Here is a 17274-nt window from a genome sequence, read left to right on the forward strand (position 1 = left end):
TAATTGCTGTGACACTAAATGCAAGTTTGTACAGGTCTCTTAAACTTCAAGTTCTGTCAGTGTACTACCTTCAAGTTTTCACAATGTCTGTGTTACAAAACAATTCCACAGCTATGCTTTGAAGACACAATGATTATGAATGAGCATCAAGAGCATGTCTTCCTATTTGAATAAAATACACAGCAGTGGTAGGTGATAAGGCAAACTAATCTGCATCAAGACTCACTTGGTAGCATCAGAAATACAGGCATTTTATAATAAGGACTCTTCTTAAGTGAAACACAAGAAACTCACCTGAAATAGATATGAAAAAAGCTGTATTATGCCACATTATGCTATTACTTATTCTTTCTCATCTTTAACCTGCTAAATGTGGCTAGCTATTGATTTTATAATTTTTAGTGGAAAGTCTTACTTTTGGACAGTGAGAGAGCATTTATATCAAGCAATGATTTCATCCCTGGTCCAGCTGGCAAAAAAGAGTAGACCAGAAGAGGACCTTATTGATGGCCAAGAACCCCATTATACAATGAAGACATCCATCTTATCATTGATGTCAAGTCCTTACTGAGTAACCAGCACCAATTAACAAAACCATTTGTACAACACCTTTAGCTAGTCTATCTTCCTATGAGTGTTTTAACAGTTTTAAATAAAATTATTCTGTGGCCTTGTATGGAACAGGATCGAGAGGGGATAAAAAAAATAATAATCCTGCAAGTTACTCTTTTCCTTTCAGGGAAGGGAGGCAAAACCTGGTAGTGGCCTAAAGAGTTTTGCAGATTAGGTGAGGGGGTGGAGGTATGAAGTAGCTACACAGACTATTTCATCAGCCTTGCTGTCCTGATTTCAGTGCAGTGCTCAGGAGATCACAGCAGGGTGTCCTATGATGCTCTTTGCAGAGACTGAAGCTGCAGTGGTGAAGATTTTGAAGGCCAAAATGTCAAATACTTTTCCTTGAGTACCTCAAGACATAACCTTCAGTCTTCAAAAGGAAAGCAGAGGAGATTGATTTTCCAGCCAATTGTATAGCTCCCCTCTCATCACTAAATTCAACTCCAAGCTAACCTAGAGCACTACAAGCACATGCTTCCAAGGCCTGTAAAACCTCCCACTGACAACACAAGGACTGATCCATTCAGGGACACAACTCTCTTTAAAGACCTAAGGGCAAAACTGCATTCACTTCAGATTTTACAGCACACTGGTAATAGTTAAGGGGCTTACTTCGGCGTTCCATCAATTAAGTGTATCACCTTTCAGGTTACAGTTATGTACCTGGGTTCCTTCTTGTTTGTGCACAGCTGGAGGTAAGATACATAATTTTTTTCAAGATAATTTTACTTGCTTTGAAGCAAGGAACAGATCCTGCTGTGTATCTTCCAGCAGTAACTAAAGTCATAAGGTATGAAACCTCTTTGAAATACTGGTTTCTCATTACACAGAGAAGTGGTGTTCTGTGCTGTAGAGTTACACTGCTTCTTGTGTACTGCTCTGCATTGAATTTATCAAGGTAGTCAGAAAAATCTTAGTCCAAAACCCTGTTTTTCCTTAAAAAAAACAGCTCTTCATTAAAAGCCTTATAGTTGTGGTAGCAACTTTAAAAATATGAACCAAACACTGAAAAAAAAAAAAACAACCAAAAAAACCCCACCTGCTGGTGTGGTTAAACACCTCTTGAAACAATAGCACCAAGGGGAGTGAAATACTACATACTAATCAAGAGAGCGTTAATTCTTAACTCCTAGACACAAGTCTGAGGGAGGGACATAAAATAGGGCAGAAAAATAAATGTACACCTAAATAAAAACATAGAAAAGACTAAGTGTCTCATGTGCCATACTAGTCATTGCTGTTATTCAAAGCAAGTGGTAACTGGAAGCTCACTTTCTACTGAGAGCTACTACACTAAATTTCTAAGCAGATGCTGGCCACTCAGGTCTCTCTGTTCTAATGGATAAATCAAATAAATTAGCAAAGGGATTTTCAGATCTTCTTTTTCTGGTTTTTTGGAGTTCATCTGGACTGCAGGATCCCCCAGGAATGCACTCACTTTCTGCTCAAAGGCCAGCCACACACATTTCAAGCAGCATTTAAATCCCAGGCAAGTAAACCACAGACTGCAGCCAGCCCTTTTTCAAGAGCAAGGGATGTGCAAAATGGGAGCTGTCTTGTTCTGCTTTATTGAAACAAGAGATATCCCCAGTTCAGAAGCATTTAAAACATTTATTAGCCTTAATCATTGTAGGTTAAATAAAACACAAAAACTACATTTTAGGGGGAAAAAATATCATTAGGTATGATACATTAATATGTAAAACAGAAGGTAAAGTATTAACAGATTGCAGCATCCCATACATGAAGCAAGTGGGTCCAGCCCAATCAAAGCCCTTATATAAACAAAACAGAGGAAGAGTACCTAGCAGGTGATTTTAAACTGGCAATTTATCACTGACACTGGTTTAAATAATTAAGGGTAGGTTAGTAAAATATAGCACTGTAGTGAAACAGTCTGATGACAGCCAGAATGCTCACACATGTAGCCTGTCTAGTCATGCTTATTCCCATGTGCCATTACTGAAGACATGGGATGACAAATAAGTTCTTTAGGTATTGATACAACTCCTGTTACATTGCAGCACTTTAGACAGACATGTTGTACTGTGAGCAAAAACAGTAAGTTTTTTTTTTCCTTTTGAGTGCCACTTTATTACTTCTAAGGTCCAATTCCTGAAGAACAATGGCCCTTTTCTCAGTCTCCAAGACAAACATTTTCTAGAATATGCCATTTTCATGCACAAGAATGGCAAGTCAAAAATTGTACCTATGCATATCTCTATCTTCTTGCTACATTTGATCCACAACTTTAAGTTCATAAAGGTGAAATGATCATTAACAGAAAAATGTTATTACAGAATACAATGTGTCGTATATGAGAACCTGACATAGTGAAAAAACACTACATGTCAGCAGAACAATATAAAACTGTACTTATATACACACATATATGCAAAGCATATACAAAAACTGGTTCCTTCATAATTTTTTTAAACTAGTTCACAACAAGCCAGAAAAGCAAGTCACCCTCAACTGGACAGGGTGCAAAAAAGTCTTGACTCACAGTGCAAAAAAGCTCCACCAAATATCCTTGACTCTACAGCCTGTGCCTCAGTCCTGCTGCCAGCTCTTGTGAGAAAATCAGTCTTGGACAAACCCAGCACCAGCTGGCTAACAAAGAACTGCAGCTTTGATACTATTACTATTATTAGAGAAGATCGGTTACACAGTCAGGTGCTTCAGTACAGTAATTACAGTAATTTAGCTTTTCACCAGCCATTAACTACCAAGAGGAATTCCAGTTGCTGATGAAACTTTCAGCTCCGAGGCTGGGGGGTTTCTGTCATTTTTCTGGCTGTTTATGAAGGGTGGTGGTACTTTCCAAAAAACACAGGCAACCAAAGGTAGCAGAAATAATTAATTTTACATTTTAAAATCACTTATTTTATTACAAACAATTGCCCCATTTGAAGAGGCACATTAAAGCTCCAGCTTGGCTTTGACAAACAGCAGAGAGGCAACAATGTCAAAGGTGAGCCCTGTGTTCAGAGAAAATGCAAAATGCTCTGCACAGCACATTGGCCTGTTATTTTTCTTCTGATTTCAGACTTCCCTACTGAAGCTCTCAGTAACCCAAATCACAAGAACTTATACAATCAGAATCCATATTAATTTAAATCTTTTTCTTGACTAAAAGCAGAATAAAGTGATTTTTATTAGCCCCACCAAAACCTATTTAGTCACCATTCAAATTTTAAAGTCTGTCAGAGATCCGTTGTAAAAGCTTCCAATTTAAAACTATTTTAACATATAACTCGTAAACCTGTTCTGATTCACATACTGCTCAAATCCAGTTGTGAGAGCTGGTTGTGCAGGACAATATCCCATAAAGATCAGCATCAATTGCCAGTTCTAGCATACAAGTATACAAGGTACTCACAAAATTGTCTTGCAAAGCTTTCAGACATCTCAGTTAGGATTTAGTAAGTTTTGAGATGCCATGTTAAAAAAAAAATAGAAATATGTAATGGTGATTTACAAAAGCTTAAAAAATCAATTATGGATAACTGCTATACTTTGAACTGAAGTTTATAACACCTCTAAGAACATGGGTGTGATCTCACCTTTCTTCTGGGTAACTGGTCTAGCCTCTTACTGGGTTTTACCTAGGAGGAATCAGATCTCTTCCAGCATTGGGTCATAGACCCCACAAAATGCATGAAACTTGTGATGTTGGTAAGTTTGGTATTTCCTTAGCACTGAAGGCCAAGCTTTTCCTTCCCCAACCAAGTGAAAGAGCCAGGCCTCCCTGGCCGACTTGCTTGTACCGGGATGGAATTAAATGTTCCCTGAAGGAGCCTGTCTCCCTCCCCAGCTATCAACAATGAGGATTACTGAATTTTCACTTAAATGACCCTAGACTATCAGTAAAATAGTTGCTGCTCTGAGTCAGAGACATGGATTGTACATCAGCACAGCTGAAAACTGAAAGTTTACCCAAAATATCCAAGACCATATTTTCTAGAATAAGTGTTTTCAAAGAAGGCCAAAATATAGGAGAAATGTGAAAATATGTGAAAAAACAGTGCAGCATAAGTTCTTAGATAAAATCCAGAGGGATATTTCCCACTTATACTGCTCCAAGCCCTCTGGAGACAAAATGTTCCTGTTGATTTTATCTGGCTCTGTTTCAAGACCTAACAATTAGTGACATTTTATCTAAGCAATCTCACAACCAGCCAATAAGGTCTGTTTTTCTATATATCAACACGGAAACTACACTCTAGGTTGCCTGTTCACGATTTATTGTGGAAAGTTATTTTGCTTTTCATAAGCCCTCCTGAAAATGTGCAGTGGTAATAATTTTCCTCATAAGAGAACAAATTAATGTTGTGGAATTCAGGCTGGGCTCTGTTTCTGAATACAGCATTTCTTATTCTAGTTCCCACTTTCAATGAAATTGATGAAGAAGGTAAATTTGGATTTTATCATCTCAGTCCCACACATTCATAAAAGAAGTAAGTGGAAAACACATATGGTTTTACATTATTTCTAGCTCATAACCCTCTGCAGGAATTTATTCCCCACTGCATTTCCAAGTGCATCACACTTCAAAGATACTACACAGGGTGTCTTCCACACCACATCCCCACACACTTGAGCAGACTACTCTACAAATTCAGGGACTTGCATCTGTAAGCAAACATTCACATTTGGTTTTTTAGATTCCAGCATCTAAGCCCAAATTATATTGTGCTGACTTGAGCAGCTTTTTGCACCTAAATATCATTCTTTGAATTCAAAGACCTCTTGGAGCACAGCAGTGAGACCATGAGGAGTGGGGCACTGTGGTATCCTCTTTTAGAAACCAAGGAATATGCAACTTTGAACACAGACAACTTTGGTCTGGGGCACAGATTTGGAGGAATTCTGGTAAGAAGTGGCAACTAAGCCTCTTAATTTTATGCTCTTTTTACATTTTCACTAATTATTGAAACACACACCCTGCACAAGAAATCATTCCAGTCTACACAGCGGCTGCGTTTTCACTTCTTTCTGGAGTAGTTCTGATCCAGCAGTTTTCTTCATGACAACTCCTTCTTCCACATACACAGCACTTCCTGACACAGATTTTAACTTCCAGTCCATAAAAACTGCATTCAGTCATCCTTTGGATCCATTTCTTTCTTCAGTTAGCAAATTCAGTCCCCTTCTTGCTGATGTTTACTAAAAGTAGGAGATGAAGCTGCAGATTTAGAAAAATCGTGAAGCAGAGTCCAGCTAAAAACATGGCAGAGAAACTGTAAGCCAAAATTCAGGTTTTATGGGGTTTTTTCACCCTATTATTACAGAAAAAACTCTAAACCAAGTCCACTTTACAAATGTAAGAAAAGTTTTTGTAGCAAACCTAATTTATAGATAAACTGATCTTTTTATTAAAAAAAACCACCAAACCAACAGTCACTGGTTTAAACAGAGAATCAGAGTACTTTGACACTGTAATTTTGACAGGATATTAGAGAGGATTTTCCAACTGGGTTTTGCAAAATCCTTTTGAAGTAAAGCCTTCTGCTTCTGGTCCTTGAATTATTGCTCATGGGAAGTATTGGAATTACTGCTGTCAAGATAAGGAGCCACGTCACTGAGATCACAAAGTCCTTTCTCAGTGAAAAAAAAAAAAAAAAAAACCAAACCCAAAAAAAAAAACAACAAATGGTGCTGTTTTTCAAGTAAATCTAAAAAGATCAAGTTGGGTCAGCAGCACCGCCTCCCCATCTGTGAAGTCTGCCTTCCAAGTTTGATTGCTCCATTGTTACTGTTTTCATGAGGATCTAAGGGTGGGATTTGCTGACCTGAAACACATGAGGAGACATTAATTCAGTTTTCTTGATGTAAGAACAACACCCCATTCAGGTAACAGTTAGAAGAATTTAGCTTGCATAAGAATTACATCTATGAAACTTTACAAGAAAACAACCATACCTTAAATATTTTTCCTTGTATCCTGCTCATGAAAAAAATCTTTCACATTAAAAAATCTATGAAATATGGCTATTGAGAAGGCATGAATTACACTGAAATTATATTATCTATGTGTTTTTTAAAAAGTTAACTTACTGAGCTCCTTACAACTTAGAAAGAGAAAACTCTCATCTTTCTCCTAATTCCACCTAAATGTGAATGGTACAAGTTTAATGAGATTGTACCCATCATAAATCTGCATGGCATTTAGTCCTAGCACACTGGAGTTTTACAAAACACTGTAACTAAACACATGTTGCCTATACTTGAAAAGAAAAACAGATCTGTTCTTTCCATTGATTCCCTTCCTCTTTTTTAGGGGTACCCATGTCGTTCCAGTTGACAGCTTTGATTATTGAACATCACCATCTCCCCCTTCCCCCACAAACTCTCTTGATTTTTTAATCATCTTATGGAGTAATTATTTAGAGTGTTTGAAAGAATTTCAGCCATTACAGGAGAGCCAGAGATCTCCCCCGGGGCAGAAAGGCACTGCTCCAACTCCCTCCCCTGTATGCCCTTTTAGCACTGCTGCATCTTTTGTCTAACTGGCTTCCTATTAGTGGACAACATACAGTGTGCTTAATAATAAGAATAATAAATGGGAAAAAAAAGAATGTCTCAGGTCCAATCCATCCTGTCTCTTTCTCTGGTGTGCACCTGGCTTTTGCATTAAATCCTTGTGTGAGCTCTCCATCAGTACCTTGAGATTTTACAGTCATGGTAATGTACTTTCCCATCACTTTGTGGATTTCCTAAAAATTTTTTTTCTGAAGCTGAATCCACTTTTTAGTAATTATTCCTGGGTTTACCATTACCCATGTTAAACAACATGAGCTAAAATATTTAACATTTGTTTCTTATATACCACTTGCAGAGAACACAGAGTCCCTCTGAACAGCTCATCATAATCCAGGTGGATTTTACAGTTTAGATTTCCCCATCCTTGGCTTCAGTAATTCACAGCTCTCTCTTTCCAAACGTGTTATGAATTATGTACCCATGTTGAAGCCTGAGTCCAACAAATTATTTGGGGGAGTGGTTGTGGGTGGGTGAGTTAAAAGCATTCAGGTAGAATCCAATCCCAATGAGATCAAACAGCAAAATTTGATCTGTAAAACTTGTCCTTAAATTACCTTTAGCCAACATTCTTATTTTCTCTTATTCAGTTAGTTCTGCACAGATATGCTGTACAAGAAAAGTGTGACTTTTAAAGCAGATAATCTTCTGTGTTTGTGCAACTGAATGAGAAAGGGAACCATCCTCACATTACTACGGTAAAGATACTGTATGTGGTCCAACAGAGTGAAAAATGTGTATCTTGAGAGCCAAAGCACGTATAAGCACTGACATTACAATGCTGAACTCTATTTCAGTCACTAAAATATCAGCTTCACATCCTGCTTAACATTCTGTTCAGACTTCATGTTTGTAAAGTAAAATAAAAAAGAAGAATAGGTGGTTATAGACCCAGCTGTTACATAGATTAGTTTTGTTGGCTTTGTTTGGAGAAAAAGAGAATCCACTAATTCCTAAAGCTCTAGAGAATATGAAGAATATGGTATCTGTGAGAGGCTTTCCAAGAAGGCAATGCTGTCGTCATAGAGACCTGTGAGGAACGTCTGCACTAGGTACCTAACACTTCCAAAGGGCTTTCAACTCAGTCTCAGTGGAATAAAACCCTGTCAATCTGACCCAGGCAGAGCACAGTGTAGCTAAAAAACTGGAATCTACAGACATAGCTTCCATAAATCATTTGCCATTAAGCAAATACCCTCTAAACATTTGGTTCTTCTAACTTTGGAAGAGGAGAGCTTTAATGTGCAAAGTAGCCTTTCATTTTAGAGCTTTGCATTAAATGAAGACATTACCTCTGTTTGTTTTTCATTCAGCTTTCATATTTCCTGTGAGTTTTAGGTCTTTTCTACAGTACTCCTGATGTATATTCCAAGAAGGAGGCAAGCTCATCTTTGGAGCAAAAACCTCGCAGCCTTCAAAGTCAGTGAGCAGTTTCTCCAGTTCAGACCAGGACACAATATATATTGTTAAGAATCACTCAGATTTAAGTAATTTCTCAAAATAATAAGACCCACACAGATAACAACTATAAATAATAAAGACAAAAGAAAATCTCCAGACCTATTTTCTGTCTAGTTATTCTGGTCCTTGAACTTAAGTATTGTTTGTCAGGAACTAGTCACATTTTCTGCTGTTTTGACATCACCACCCCCTCCTTGAACTCAATGTAAGGAAATAGATGTTTAAACAGTCTAAACTTTCACTTTTTTTCGAGTTTGAGAATATTTTTCAGTAGGTGATTCTTCCCTTCACTCATTATTTCTCTTATTACCAGAATTATTAAACAATCAAGTTAAATCATTTTACTTTTAGTAACAAGACATTCCTGCCCAAGCAGCTTTTACCATGACAGGCGTAATTATGTTGGAGCATAAAACTCAGTCTAACACCTGAGAACCAGCTCCACAGCAAATGATAGTGATTTTTCATCAGGCATCAAGGAAAGTGAATAAAAAAATCAGTCAGAAATCTAGCTGACTTATTGTCTTTCCCTAGGTCTCCCTGACAATAGGCACTGTAACAGAGAAAAGCCTAAGCAGCAGCAGAACACTAAGGATGAGCAGTGAAATGCTGAGCCTGCATCTACACTTCCTGCTTCTAACCCAGCTCAATCACTATTGCCACCTAAAAGCACTGTGATCATCTCATCTTGTCATTCAGTTCCTAATAAATATGGCACCAATATTGCTGACACCAACTCAAATATAGCTGGCACTGAGTCAGGATCAACAGAGGTCACAAACTGAATTAATTTTGGAAAGTATACACTCATTTAAAATTTGTGTCTCCCTGGCATCCATAGTCTCTCTTCCAGAGCAATGAAAAAATACCCTGGTATTGAATACCATAAATTAGTAATGCTGTAGGTTATTTCTTTCATGCAGTTTATGTCAGAGAGAAGCACCAGTGCTCTGACATCCAGTCCTGCAATTCTCATGCTGAAGAAATAAAAACACTAGGGCAATTCCTGATCAAACTGAAGACTGCTTGGTAAAGATAGAGTCAGCCTAAAAGGATGATCAGATTGAACTCCTAGAATAATGGAATGGCTTGGGATGGAAGGGACCTTAAAGATCAGGGGGGTTCTAACCTGTATTCAACCTGGCCTTGAACACTTCCAGGGATGGGGCATCCACACCCTCTCAGGACAACCTGTTCTCATCTCTTGTTTACTTAAGCTGACAAACTAGACCACAAATAGTCTTCACCCTGTTTTAAAGAGCAGGACACAACTTGCCAGCTTGCCAAAGATCACCAGGAGTATGTTTTAGGATTCCAGAAGAAATAGCTATTCACAGAGAATGCATGCACATTTATCTAAGAATTCTCCAGATGAACTGGTGAAATGAAGAATTCAAGGGATAAAATATTACTGAGATGGTATAGAAGTCCATAGAGTAACTTCCAGACTGCAATTTAAAAATTGATTTTGCACTATTATTAAATACAAGATTATGTATTTTGATTTCATTTCACTAAGGCTCAGACCACATTTCACAGATTTTTTGCAACAAAACTATAACCATCCACCTCTGCACATTCCTGAAGAGGTCTTGGTGTCCTCCATTCTTTCATGGCAGTAAACACTGGTGTGTAAAATAAAAAGTGTCAGAAGAGATTGCTCAAGTGTAGGTTACAGAAATTGCCACAGTTCTGAAGTGAATCATCCAGATTAACAGATGAAAAGCATTAAAGCAATTGCATCTCCTCCTTTCTGGCATGTTTGGGTCGGGCTGAGGCAGTCCAGGATGAAGGTCAGAGTCTCCTCCAAAGCCTCACAGAGTTCCAACTCCTGCTACTGAATCTGAGGTTTGTTAAGAGATTAATCAGCACTGTGGGCGTTGCTGTTCTAACAGTGCCAGAGGAAAAGAGATTGGGAAATGGGAGGGTGGAACAAGAGATAAACAAAATGGGAATGAAGACAAATGAAAAGTGGAGCAGAGTAGCAAGAGACAACAGAAACTGAGTAACAGCTCAGTGAGCAGAAGTTGAAGAAAGATGGACAGGGATTGCTCTGCTGCAGCTGGAAGCAGGAGGCATCATCTAAGTAATAAAAGCTGCTTTCTTTATTCCTTTTTGAAAGTGATGCTCCAGTTGGAAGCTCTGACGTTCACTAGCTCAGAAAAATCAGGCTGGGAGCTGAGGTTTTTGCTCTTGTTTGGGTTTTTTAAACATGAAACTAGTTTCATCACTGACCTGTAAAAGACTGCATGAAAGGAAAGGTTGGGATCAACCCCAGAGGTGAGCATAAGGCTCAGTAAAAAACCTGCAACAGTTGTTACCATGATGACAAAGGGACAAGCACAACAATGCATGGAACAGATAACTCATTTACTGTGGAAATAGATGTGTTGTGATCAACCTGAGCTGGCCAGATGGTCAAGTCAAGTCCCAAGGACTCAGAGAATCACAGAATATGCTGAGTTGGAAGGGATACACAAGAATTAGCAAGTCCAACGCCTACCCTACAGAGGATACCCCAAGAATCACACCATGTGCCTGACAGCACTGTCCAAATGCTTCTTGAATTCTGTCAGGCTGTGGTGCTGTGACCACATCTCTGGGGAGCCTGTTCCAGTGCCCAGGCACTCTCTGGGTGAAGAACCTTTTCCTAATATCCAACCTACACCTCCCCAGACACAACTTCAGGCCATTCGAGAAGCAGAGTCCTGCTATCTAACACAACAAGGATAAGAAGCAATCAGAGTCCTGTGCAATAGCTTTCTCTGCCTTTCTTTCCATCTTCCTGAAAATCACGTACAACATAATTTTTAGGAGGCTGGAAGAAGGTGAAATCCACTTCACTCTGCCCCAGAGCAGCAGCCTGACACCTGTCAGAGCTCAGGTGACTTTTCTAATGGCTCACCTGAGAAAAGGTTAACTTTTTCAAGCAGTGGTCCAACAATTACACAATGGCCAGAACCTCCTCCTCAAACTGCCAGCCGTATCACAGCAAGATGAGCCTCTGCAAACCTCGCTAACAAAGAACAGCCATCTGTGAAGACACAGCAGCGTGAAGCAGGCACATCTGATCCAGTAGTTTTGGCAGTTTTCTGTACTCATAGGACTTAAAACAGTCCCACTTCATTATCTCCCCAAATTCTTTCATGCTCTGAAACCTATTTCAGTGGTATTTTAGAAGTTTCTCACATGGATTATAAAGCTTGGGTCACTAGTCTGTAGTTCTTTCCCCCCATTCCCTACTTACACTGATATTAAGATCTCCCCAGTTGCCAGAGATGTCTGTTTACTCATGTTGTAAGTTTTCATGCAAGGCAACACAACAAATTTTACAATAAAATCTATTGCATAAGTAAACCTAGTTAAGTTGCAATTATTTCAATACTCCTAATAGTACAGCTAACAGCATATCTATGCAAAAAAAATAAAGCCTTTGGTCTGATCTAAAGCAAAAGCATAGATTGCTGACACAAGTTCTTTCTAGGGGAATCAGCAATACAACTACATTTTGCTCATTTAATTAAAATCTCCAGACATAACCCAAACAAATATTTAAATCTTGCATGTATCAAAGTAAACAACAATATCCCTAATTACTTAATTACTAAGAGATCTAACCTTGACTCAAGATCTTGCTGTAATTAACTTTGGGCTGTGTCAGTTTATTTATTACTGTTTTAAGTTGAAGTGCGCTCCTTAATTGGAGAAAAATCCAGTACCTCACATGTTTAACTTTAGGAACAGTCCAAAGGTCATTAAGTTTTGCACTAAAGTCTGAAAGCAAGAGATGAACTAATCCTGAAATACAGGGACATAAACTCTAAAGAATATAATCTCAAATATAAGTTTGGACAATGTTCTTCCATCCTTCACACCCTGTGCAAAAATTCAGTTATGTGTTTGGACTACCTTAAAAATTGGCATATTTGAAGTTTCTTTGTAACCTAAATGTACTTCCTTTTCTTAAAATATCTTCCATAGACCTCTTTAAAGTACTTTACAGATCTCTGCAAATCAGCAGATAAAAGGATGAAACCACCACACTCATCACTCACAAAGCTTGAAGACTGTCCATCTGCAGTTCCACCCATCCAAGCCCATCTGAGTCAGTGCAAACATTGAAGGTCTGCTGGAAAGGATCCCATCCCCATTGCACAGGTATTTCATACCTTCCTCTTTAGTTTGTCCACTATACAACTGGTTAAACGGTAAACTCTAGAGATTGAATTTGATTTAGTTTTTTAATCTCCCAGTATTTCTAGGAAACAAGTATTTGGGTTACATTAAATATTCAATATATGAGCTGCTGGCAAGGCATCAGAAAATCAATAGCTTCATGAGCATTTACCACATGAAAGGTTGAATCCCAAGACAGAAACTGCTCTAATTAGGAAGCCTTATCTAGGAAGAATGTTCTTATCTGATTTTAAACATCAGCGTGTCTCTACTTCTCGTAGTAGAAGCATCAGTAAGAGTGAGTGTGCTAACCACACTTTGCACAGTCTCCATAGTGTTCTGATAATGTTTTTCCCACTTCCTTCTCACCCTCAACAGAGGAAGCTGAAATGCTTCAGTTTGGTAGCACAGTTTTTAGATCGCCAGCATTTGTTGGATGAGGCCTTGAGCAACTTGATCTACTACTAGGTGGCATCCTTGCTTGTGGTGGGGGAGTTGAACTAGATTATCTTTAGGGTCCTCTTCCAACCCAAGCCATTCTACTGTCCTATGATTCGCCAAACTTTAAAGAAAACACACAGCCATACTGTTTTGTTTTGTTTAATCCCAAGTTCTTTTAATGTTTCGCTCAGCTAGGTACTCTTCAGCAGCTTGCTTGTCCCACTACCCACTCCCCTCCAGAGCTCCTGATGCAGCCTTGCACTGAGCAGGGAGCCACAGCTTTTACGTAATCTGCTCTTTCCTATCTGGAGCACCTTCACGCTGAGGTAGCAGGCAATACACACGGGCTGAAGGGAAACAGCTGGGTGTGTACCAGATTTGAGTAAGGTAACTAAGGCTTATTTGAGCTGGTAAATGAACAGGTGTCTGAGAATTGCAAGGGTATGATTGCCACTAAATGATAGTACACACAAGGTAGCTTGTTTAGTCTTTGAAAACCAGCCAGGCACAAGCAAAGGTCAGTAGGCTAAAGTCCCACAAACAAGAAGGGGCAACACAGAACTGGTATGGCCCCCCGCACAGGTTACAACTTTATTACACTGCTATTGTATAATACATTCCTGGCATTTTTGCTGCTGCCAAAAAGCCAGCAACAAGGAGCCAGTGTGACTAAGATTCTTTTAAGGTCGGGAATAAAAGGTTAATAACATTTGTTCCTATAGAAACTCAGCTATTAAAAAAAACCTTACTGGAACTAATGAAAGAAACACTGAATGTTAAGCCCTTTTTATGTTGAAATCCTTTAAAGAAAGACATTGGGAAAAATTTAGCTGAATATTTTGAGCTAAAGTGAGGAATATACAACTGTATTAAAAATACTTGTTACATGTTTACAGAGGCATAAATCAGTCACATGATCTTTCACAATCACAGCAAGCCTTCAGCCAGGCCTGCTAAGCAAATCCAGGCTAAGTGTAGTGGCTTACCATTTGAAATCCCATGGGTACAACAGACCCCAGGAGCTGCAGCCCATTACTCAGCTCAGTGCAACCTCCCAGTGCAGGGAACACTGACTTTGCTGACTCTCCTGCTCAGTCTGCCTCCTCAACCTCATTTGCCCAAGTACAGCGAGTGCAGAGTACCTCTCCTGCCAAATTTGACCTATCTTCAAAAAATCAGAAACTTTACTGGTTCTAGTCTTTCACATCTTCTATTTTCTTGAGACAAATGAAGGACAATAGATTTGTGTTGAGAAAGTGCTATGAAGATATCCCTCTAAGAAGCTAAATACTCAAATTGTGAAAGAAACTTTTAAAAAATCTTAGTTTAAAAATCCTTTCGTGTAATATAATAACCTTAGAAATGAAGCAATCTTTCTATGATCTCTGTAATTTTTCCAAGATTTATCTGTCAACAAAACATACCAGTGCCCCTTTTTTTCTTTATGCCTTCTTTCTATCATTATGAGTACATTTTTTCCATTATACTATTTCACTCCATTCCAAACACTGTCCCTGAAAAGAGACAGTTGTTAGACATCTCAGGAAGAAAAATTTTATGTTAAAATGTCCCTGGGAAATGAAAAGCATAAGCAAGAAGGAGGTAAAATTTTAGCAAAATTAAAATAAAGTCTACCCTTTCTGCTTGGGCTATCAATTTCAAGGAGGATTTGATAGAGAAATTCTCCATATATGTTGGAATATCCTTCCAAACTTAGACTGTAAAATAGATAACATATACGGTCTACCTACAAAGTCCAAGGTAAACAGAAATTGCTGCTTCCTTGTTCAGAGGCCAGGGAGCTGCACCATGCCCTTCATGAGCAGCACAGGGAAAAGGGCAGGAGCTCTCACGCAGCATGAAAGCACAACTAAAGCTGCAGCGTGACTTTTAGGGCATCACACAAACAAAATTAGCCAACAGGGTAGGAGACATTGCCACAGGAGGATTTCATACTCTGAAAAGGCAGAAATGTTGCTATGCAACTTGGGCAGAGACAGGCTTTTTTGGAAATTGCACCAAGACTGTGTAAAACATCAGAAAGTTACTTACCAATACTCTCCGCCCAGTCACAATCACACAAATTAGTTCTACTGCTAATCAAACATTTTTCACTTGGTTTCCACTATATTTCTATAAACATACTCTACCAACTCTTTCCTTTCTCTCTGCTGAGTGCTTGATAAGGTCACAAGTAGACCCAGTGAGACCAAATATTTCTATATATAGAAGTAATTGCCTGTGGAATTAAGTGCACTTGCCTGGGTATCTAGTTCATACTAAACTTAATTTAGCTGATTTTCCTCATCTATTATATTCACTATTAGGGACAGTGCACACTGCCAGCTGCAGCAATGCCTATCAAGATGGAAACTAATTATTTAATTATGTGGCACGAATGAGTTCCTCTGCGAGAACATCTGCAATCATCAGATGCAGACAACAAGTAAACTATCACAGGGAAGAACCAGTTCCTCCAGACAACCATGTGGCACACACCTCCTTTTTAAAAGGAGGCAAAAGAATGGTAGTGTATTCTAGGAATATTGGTTCTCATTACCATTTCAAATACATCCCATGTAAGCAAAGCAAACAGTTGAACAGGCCCCATCCCAGGCAAAGTGTGCTAGACAATATCAGCTGATTAAAAATAGGTGAAATAAAACAAAAATAAAATAAATTCAGGGAAACAAGGCTGAGTGTCTGGACATGCTGTCTCCTAGGTCTCTGCACCCCAGAAGAGGACTCAGGGAGAGGAGGAAACAGCAGTAGTGGAAGAAGATCAGACCATGGAGCTCTTAAGAAATCTTAACCCATACAAGCCTGAGGGTGCATAGGGAGCAACACTGTTCTTTATCATCCCTGTTGTTTTTGAAAGGTTGTGGAGAAAGGTGAATGTTGTATCTGTCTTCAAACAGGGGCTTAACAAGCCATGAGTCTACAGGCTGGTTAGTCTCTGCTTCCTGGGAAAACCACAGAAACAAATCCTCTGAGAAGCTGCTTCTGAGCATAAGAAGGTGACAAAGGTGACCAGGACCAGTCAGCATGGACTTACCAAGGGTTAACCATGTCCAGCCACCCTGGTTGCCCTCTATGACAGCGTTACTGGGAGAGCACTGGATGTTGTTTACCTTGACTTTGGCAAGGCTTTTGATACTTCTCCCTGCAGCCTCCTGGTATGTTCAAGCAGTGATGTTACAGTCTAGATAGGCAGACTGTTAGCTGTGTGAGTAGCTGGCTGGAACACCAGACCCAGAGGTCAGTGTTTCATAGGATGTGTCTACCCACAGGCCAGTTACTTTGCTTAATACCTTTTATCAGAGCCTGAAGGTTCTGAACCCCGATGACACCCAACCCAGAGGTGCATTCAGTATCCTTGAGGCAAGGCTGCTCTTCAGAGGGCCTTAGGCTGGAGGCAGATATGGGTCAAAAAGAGCCTTTACATACTTCAGAAAGGACAAATGCCAAGCACTACTTGTGGGAAGGAAGAGCCCCTGGCTATGAGAGAGGCTGGGGACTGGCTGCCTGGGAAGCAGCTCTGCCCAAAAAGGACCTGAGGGAAGCAATCTGAGCATGAGCCAGCAGCACGCTCTGGCAGCAGAGACAGCCAGCAGCAAGCCACAGGAGCCAAGACAGAACATTAGGCAAAGAAGTTTTATCCCCTTTTAGATGTGATCTAACACCAGCTGAGTCACACTTGCTTTGGGCCCCACAACACAAGAAAAATGTTGACAGGCTGGCACAAACTCAGGAGGGCCACAAGACAGTGAGGGTTGGAGGACTTTCCCTGTGAGGAGAGGCTGAGGAAATAGGGCCACCTCAGCCTGGAGACGCAATGGCTTTGGTGGGTCACAAAGCTGCCAGTCAGTACCCATGGGAAGGGCTGCTGAGAAACTAAACCAGGCTCTTCAGTGAGGTGCACCCAGGACAGGGAGAAAATTGAATGAGAATAGGCTCTGGCTTGATGCGGGGATGTCACTATGAGGACTGTTTGAACAACTGCCCAAGGACGTTGTGGAACCTCTGCTCTGAGGCCCA

At 39.6% G+C, this 17274-nt stretch overlaps 1 protein-coding gene across 1 annotated transcript in view; it reads right to left on the reverse strand.

Moving 5' to 3' along the window:
- Positions 1–2206: 2206 nt before the first annotated feature.
- Positions 2207–17274, reverse strand: part of RAB31 (RAB31, member RAS oncogene family) — a 61795-nt gene continuing 46727 nt past the window's right edge. The window contains 1 exon segment of the mRNA XM_066341030.1: positions 2207–6410. Coding sequence (XP_066197127.1) covers positions 6313–6410 — 98 coding nt within the window. The 3' untranslated portion in view covers positions 2207–6312.

Source organism: Sylvia atricapilla, chromosome 1, assembly GCF_009819655.1.
Source record: "Sylvia atricapilla isolate bSylAtr1 chromosome 1, bSylAtr1.pri, whole genome shotgun sequence".
In the NCBI taxonomy this organism is placed as follows: Eukaryota; Metazoa; Chordata; class Aves; order Passeriformes; family Sylviidae; genus Sylvia; species Sylvia atricapilla.